Consider the following 7,073-nt stretch of genomic DNA (forward strand, 5'->3'; position numbering starts at 1 on the left):
CGTTTACAACAAAGGGGGAGTGATATATCAGTTTGTGTGTGATGCCTGGCGGCGATGATGAAGCCACTTTAGGGTTAGGGTTTCCAGTAAACGGTGTGTGACGGTGGCAGCGAGATAGACTTAGGGTTTGTCATTTCGAATTCAAGTAGAAGCGGGGCGGTAGGGTGTCACCAGTGGAGGTAATGGCGGCATCAGGACGGTGGAGGTAGCGACTATGTCAGGAGGCTGGTCGCTACGAATACTTTCTGGAGACAGAAAATGGCAGATCGGCGGCTGAAGATTTGTAGAGGATTTTAGGTTTTCCACGTAAAGAAATCTAAGACCTTAAATGAGAGAGCGTGTCCATTTACATTGCAAGCTTAGTAAGCTTAGTAAGATTGTACATGTTGTTATAACAGGTGTACCTCTTAATTTTCAAGAAACAGGCAATATGCTTAATAATATAGTAAAGATATATATATATATATATATATATATATATATATATATATATATATATATATATATATATATATATATATTAATTTATATATAATAAATAAAAATTAAAAAATAAATTATTAATGGCAAAATCGTCTTTTTATGTCTGGAGGGATGAGGTGTGTAACTTTTAACCAAACGAGGGACTGTCGAAGTTCATTTTTAAAATAAAGATTAAACACACTTTTTACTGGGATAATTTACCCTGTATAAAATGATTATCAAAATTTAATTAGAATTTAACAGCATTTTTCAACGATAAAAAACCAAAAAGTTGATCAACCAAAAAACATAGTGTGTATCGATCCATGTACACAACTAAAACAGCAATAATAATAATATAATAATAATTAATAAACAATGTTTTCTTCTTCCCACAAGGCCACAACCACCATCGCCGCCGTCACCAACTCGACGAAGAACACCATCGGTGTTAACCTCTTCAAAAGTTGGTGATTTGGAGTCTAAATGCATATCTACAATTCCTCAATTCATGCTGTTTGATTCCCTACGAACTTCCTTTTACTGTTTTTTCTCTCTACAACACACCTTCTCCTTCACTCGACCTTTTCACAAGAACATTTTCAGTCTCTCGGCCTCAATACTTCCTGTATCAGGTATATTTATACTTCCTTCCCCTGCACAAGTAATTTATCTGAATTTTAGTTTAATCGTGACGTTTTCTTCTAGCAACAATGGAGTCCCAACTACCTTGTGTATTAGTACTAAGTGGAAAATCAGAAACGGAGAAGGAATTAGCAAAGTCTCTGAAGGAAAATTCATCCCTTAAACTTGCAGACGATGTGAAATTACGAACTTTTTTGCAATCTGAGATCGAAATGCAATCGGAAAACAACGAATTTAACATCGACACTTACATGGACTCTCTTACAACTACATCCTTCGGAAGATTTCTTCTTTCGTCCCCTAGATTACCTTCGACTCAAGACGTGGTCTCTCTGTAAGTTCAAGAATAGCTTTTGAAGTTCATATTATTCATTAATTGAAACTCTTAGGGTTTATGCAGAAACTTCTGTGAGATTCCGATAGGTTCCATGTGCATTGCAGATGTTCAATTCAAAGGAAGAGGTATCAAATCTATGAACTTTCAATTTGATTAGATTGAAACTTATAGAACGAGTTCAATCTTTATAGGAAGATCACAAAATGTATGGGAATCTCCGAAAGGCAGCCTTCTGTTTTCATTTACAATGCAAATGGAAGATGGACGTGTGGTGCCTCTTGTTCAGTATGTTGTATGTCTTGCTATGACTGAAGCAATTAAGGATCTTGCTCTTAAAAATGTAAGTTTTTTGTTTCTCAATGTGGAATAACATCTTTTCATGTATGATTTTTGAATATTAATTTGTGTTTTGTAATATCAATTTCAGGGAATTCCACCTCTTGATGTTAGAATAAAGTGGCCTAATGATCTTTATTTAGATGGAATTAAAGTGGGGGGAATTTTGTGTACATCAAAATATCGATCTAAGAAGTTTCATGTTAGTGCTGGTAAATCTTTCAATTTAATTATCTCTTTAAGTGGATCATTTGTAAATGTAATTACATTATCATGATCTTTTTTATTTTATTTTATTTTAATTTCAGGAGTAGGATTAAATGTTAACAATGATAAGCCAACAACATCTTTGAATGCTGTATTAAGGAAGTTGAATTCTGGTTATCAACTTCAAAGAGAAGAGATTACATCAGCATTTTTTAATAAATTCGAGCATTTCTTTCATATTTTGATAAACCAAGGTGAGTATTAATAGTAATTTCTGTTAAAAATTTTCATTTTTTTTTTTTCTAAAATCTATGTGTTTACTTACCCAGGATATAATAAAAAGTGTAATTCATGGTTTCTTTTATATAAAATACAGGCTTCCAACCCCTTGAGGAATTATATTGCAAGACATGGCTCCATAGGTATTATTTCAAATATATTTCACAATTAGTGTTCAATTGTTCATAATTCATCTCATATTTATGTTTTACATAATTTATTGTACAAAAAAGTAAGATTCTATAATAAGATTTACTAATTTTATACAAGAATTATTGATTTATTGAGTGTTCATCATTATTTATTCGTCTGTATATGTCCAGTGGACAGAGGATTATTGTCCAGGAACAAAATGAAAATCAAGATTTATCGATAGAAAGTGTGGTTACTATTCAGGTGAGCCAACCTTGTTTTGGGGGTATTTTTGTCAATTTGATAACCAAAATTTTTTAAACAATTTGACTTGTTAATTTTAGGGTTTAACATCTTCGGGATATTTGATGGCAATTACTGATAATGGTGAGATATGTGAGCTTCATCCGGATGGCAATAGGTACTATTTTTGGTTTGTTTTATTTAATAATTTAAAAAATAGATAATAATGACTAAGGGCATTTACGTCTTTTGCATAGTGAGTCCATGTCCCACATATTTTTTTTTTACCTTTTTGATGAAGACAATAATAATGCATTTTTTGTCACTCACATCAGTTTTAATCAGATGTCAAATGTTGTACGATCTGTTGATGTCATATCATGTCATGTCAGATCAGATATAATATCTGATTGAATATGTTGCAGTTTTGACTTCTTCAAAGGACTTGTGAGGAGAAAACTTAACTAAGAGGCTTGGATTGTTTAGTAGTTTACTAAATTTCACAACTTGATGTTTTTAATCATTTAGCAATGCAATAATATTTGTTTTTAGTTACTCTATGTACCATTGACTTTTACTATATGTGATAATAACGTATTCCATTCATTATATTTTTTATGGAATAAGTTAAATTAGTTATGTACACAAATAACCTACGTTTTGGTAGGGATACTTATAGGGAATATCAATTTACTTTATTCGTGCTATCAATACGAAGTTACGAACAATATACTTTATTTTTAAGCATAATAGTTGTGGATTTATATTTGTACTAGGCTTAAACCCGTGGAAACTATGGTTAAAAAAAGAAAAACATACAAATTTTAAAAAGGTGTTATTATTTATAAAGTGATGTAATCAAATAACCACAAACGTGAGAAGTGAAAATATTAAAAAAGTTGACTTGGGTGTCAAAATCAAAGTTAATTGTCATATTTAGTTGTCTTCCTAAATTAGATTGCTAAATTTGGTTTATTCATAAAGTTTATTCAAAATATCTTATTCTTAGGCCCCGCCTGACATTGGGTCCCGCCCACTATACACATGCAATATATATCACATAATCATTCTAACACATACAATGATCATAAAACAGTAGCATACGTTTCAATCATCAGGCCTCGCCCGACATTGATTCCCGCTCGGTATTCATAGCAACACATAACACATGCAAGGGTCACGCAGACTCCTAGCATCCTAACATAAACAATAAGGGCTGACATTGGTTCCTTAGACCCGTTAAACCCAGTGAGGAAACTCACCTTGAATGCTGAATCTCACTGAAAATCCTTGGCTGCTGGTCTAACGAATCCCCGAGCTATCCATACAAAATAACACCCAATTAATATTTGGGTTCCAATCCATATCTAATAATCTATACTTAAGGTAAAAGGACTATTTTACCCCTCACCCATTTTGGTCCAAGACTAAGGCCCAAACTCATAATCTAAAAGCCCAAAAATCCAACCAATCATCCAAGGCCCATTTATGGCCCGATTTTCTAAATTGGGTCCAAATACTTACATGGGCCTTACCATAAATCCCAAAAATTTTCCTAGTCCAAAACAGTTACACTTAGATGGCCCAATAAGAACTCAAATACCTAAGCCCAAAAGAAAGCCCAAACTCTAAGCCCAAAATACAAAAACCCATCTGCCTGAGTACGCAGGGCGTACTCAACTGTACGCTAAGCGTACACGCTATATGGCTTGTTCGCCCATCGTACTCACCCCTTAAGCGAAAATCCTCCTTAAGCACTTAATGCTTAAGTCCATGAGTCCAAACAACAGATTTGAATCCTAATAAGTGTCTAGAACCATAAAATCACTAACTTGGTGACTTTGCATGCCCTAAAAGGACCCAACTTCAAGATATATCACTTTACTTTCACTAAATGGACATACTCTCATGCATGGGTGATTCTAACCCCTAAAGGTGCAAACTTTATGGACCTTGAACCTTAGAAACACCAAGAGTGGCAAATCATAGCTCTTGGAGTGTTATCAAACCACTAGATCTCCTTCATGGTACCAAAAAAAGGGTTCAAAACTCATATAAACTAGATCTAAACTTCTAAGTAGCAAGGTCAAAGCTTTTTACCTCAAACAAGATGGAAATGAAGTAGAGAATCAGGATCCACAAGCTCTTCCTTGATCAACAACCTTGCTCCAAGCTTTTATTTCTTGATTATGGACCAAAACACACCAAAATGGACACAATGAGCTCAAAACACCAATGAGAGGTTTAGGGTTTCAAATATGAGGCTATGATGTCAGATGAGGCTAAGTGTAACAGCCCGGAATTTCAGGTATTGTTATAATATTGTTTTGGGGTGTTTTAGGAGGGGACTCGGCGAGTTGGAGCCAGACTCGCCGAGTAGGACCACAGACTTGGTCGCGGGTTCGCGACTGGACTCGACGAGTCCATTATGGACTCGGCGAGTCTGCGCTGTTCAGCGGAAACCCTAGCCGTTCGGTTTTGGAACGTATATAACGGACTTATAGGTCGTCATTGTCCGTCTTTAGCGACTGAGAAGAACCCTAAATCGGTTGTGGGCATCTAGAGCAAGGATTGAAGGCCATTGGTGATCTTGAAGAAGTTATTGTGCAAGGAAGAGAAGAGTTTGGCTAAAGGAACAGCAAGGGAATCAAGTTCTGAGGATCGGGGACACAGAGAGTGCATTATTCAGGTAATATTTCGGATCATATTCTGCTATGTTGATGTGTGCATGGATTTAGGGTTTATGGAACCCTTTTGTGACTAGATTGATTATTACCCTTGTTCCCCAAACGATTATAACCCTGTATTAGGACCTTTAGAGGTCCAGAATGTCCCATGCCTGTGTATTTCGGGAATTAAGAGAGGTTTTGGATTGGAATCCTTATGCCTTAAGTCAAAAGGTAAATTACAAGTCTTGGAGTGTAGCATGAGCACCTAAATGAAGGTCTTACGTGTTGTACCAGCTTAGAAGGACCAAACCTATGAATGGTCGGGACAATACTGATCTCAGGAAGCAGTTTGATCGACTGCATGGCATGGACTCGCCGAGTCCAATGAACAGACTCGGCGAGTAGCTTGAAGATTAACTGGGACTCGTCGAGCTGTTCTTCAGACTCGGCGAGTGGAGTCGGGGTGGCCCCACGATTCTTCCACGAGGAACTCGTCGAGTCAAGAGGGATACTCGACGAGTAGAAAGGGAACATCAGGATTTGGTGAGGACGTCTAGACTCGCTGAGTCGCCTTAGCACTCGCCGAGTCCGGTCAAGTTGACCGTTGACCGTTGACTAGAGTTGACCTACATGTGATTTCTCAGGGTCAGTTGTCTTGAAAGATAAAAGTATTAATAAGGGATATATGATATTATAGGGAGTCTGTAGCTCGGCGGATCGAGTGCGAGTGATTTCAGGAGTCGCTAGCTTTCATTACCCACGAGGTGAGTCTTCTCACTATACTGTACCCGGAAGGGTTTGACTGTGTGACCGGAAGGTCGGAAATGATATGTGTTATACGTGCTATAAATGGTAAGGTATTTGCTATGCGTGCTATGTATGTTTATATGGGCCGGAAGGCAATATGTTATGTGACTGAAAGGTCGGATATGATATATGATATATGTGCTATATGTGTTAGGATAAATGTATTATTTGCTGTGTATGTTTATGGGCCGGAAGGCAATATGTTATGGGCCGGAAGGCGATTATGTTACGGGCCGGAAGGCGTTGCGTTGTAGATCGGAAGGTCAGGGCCTGGAAAGGCGTATATGCGTAAGTAGTATACTGGGGAACTCACTAAGCATTTATGCTTACAGTTGTTATGTATGTGTTTCAGGTACTAGCGAGGACCGTGGAAAGGCGCCGGCATGACGCGTACACACTGTTGATGTTTTGAGATCTTGGGGATGTTATGATTGTATTTGGATATGAAATTTGGAATAATTATATTTGGTTGAAATAAATCACTTTATTTTAAATGAAAAATTTGTTTGAAAATTTGCGTTGTTACAATTGGTATCAGAGCCTTGGTTTGAGGGATTCGGGTGTACCTTCGGGTGTAACTGAACTCAAACCGAGGATTTGAGGAAAATCTTTTAAAAAAAATATTAAAGGCATAAACTTTTATAAATGGTAAAGTGGTAAACAAGAAAGGAGCAGTGTGTACGATCAGCCAGCGCCCGAACGGTAAAGATCCCCAGAATACCTTACAATGTTATGTTATGCAATGAATTATGAATTGTTATGCATGCTAGAAGGCTAGGTATTCATAATAGGACTAGAGTGGCCTGATTTGTGATGCCTTAGTCTAGGGAGTTTGCCGATATGAAATATTTGATAGCGTGCAGGTAGATAGTGCATATCAAAAGTAGAGTACTCACTTTTCGGGGTTTGGGGAGGAAGATTTGGGACGAATGCTGATACGGTGTGGTCGGTAGTAT

The 7,073-nt window shown here is 36.9% G+C and overlaps 1 protein-coding gene and 1 long non-coding RNA gene across 3 annotated transcripts; both read left to right on the forward strand.

Moving 5' to 3' along the window:
• The first annotated feature begins 794 nt into the window (after nt 1–794).
• Nucleotides 795–6,493, forward strand: LOC145012762 (biotin--protein ligase 2-like). Of its 2 annotated transcripts, none has more exons than XM_078971554.1 (10): nt 795–1,097; nt 1,171–1,441; nt 1,508–1,569; nt 1,636–1,784; nt 1,872–1,992; nt 2,089–2,241; nt 2,364–2,409; nt 2,590–2,662; nt 2,743–2,819; nt 6,470–6,493. In XM_078971554.1, the coding sequence occupies exons 1-10, from the start codon at nt 974–976 to the stop codon at nt 6,474–6,476; spliced, it is 1,083 nt and encodes a 360-aa protein (XP_078827680.1). In that variant the 5' UTR covers nt 795–973; the 3' UTR covers nt 6,477–6,493. The 2 variants fall into 2 exon arrangements, with proteins under 2 accessions (XP_078827680.1, XP_078827679.1); XM_078971553.1 differs by lacking the exon at nt 6,470–6,493 and adding an exon at nt 3,067–3,250 and having other exon boundaries at nt 796–1,097.
• LOC145012872 (uncharacterized) lies at nt 4,121–6,400 on the forward strand. Its single transcript, XR_013664698.1, has 3 exons — nt 4,121–4,949; nt 5,167–5,330; nt 6,008–6,400. It is a non-coding gene; the product is annotated as an uncharacterized LOC145012872 (long non-coding RNA).
• Nucleotides 6,494–7,073: the final 580 nt, after the last annotated feature.

The sequence above is a fragment of the Lactuca saligna genome, chromosome 8 (genome assembly GCF_052625555.1).
Source record: "Lactuca saligna cultivar CGN05327 chromosome 8, ASM5262555v1, whole genome shotgun sequence".
NCBI lineage: Eukaryota > Viridiplantae > Streptophyta > Magnoliopsida > Asterales > Asteraceae > Lactuca > Lactuca saligna.

Coding starts and splice junctions, on each gene's coding strand:
- LOC145012762 (XM_078971553.1), top strand. CDS start 974: ATGCTGTTTGATTCCCTACGAACTTCCTTTTACTGTTTTTTCTCTCTA. Junction 1,570..1,635: donor TGTTCAATTCAAAGGAAGAG/GTATCAAATCTA, acceptor CAATCTTTATAG/GAAGATCACAAAATGTATGG. Junction 1,785..1,871: donor AGGATCTTGCTCTTAAAAAT/GTAAGTTTTTTG, acceptor TATCAATTTCAG/GGAATTCCACCTCTTGATGT.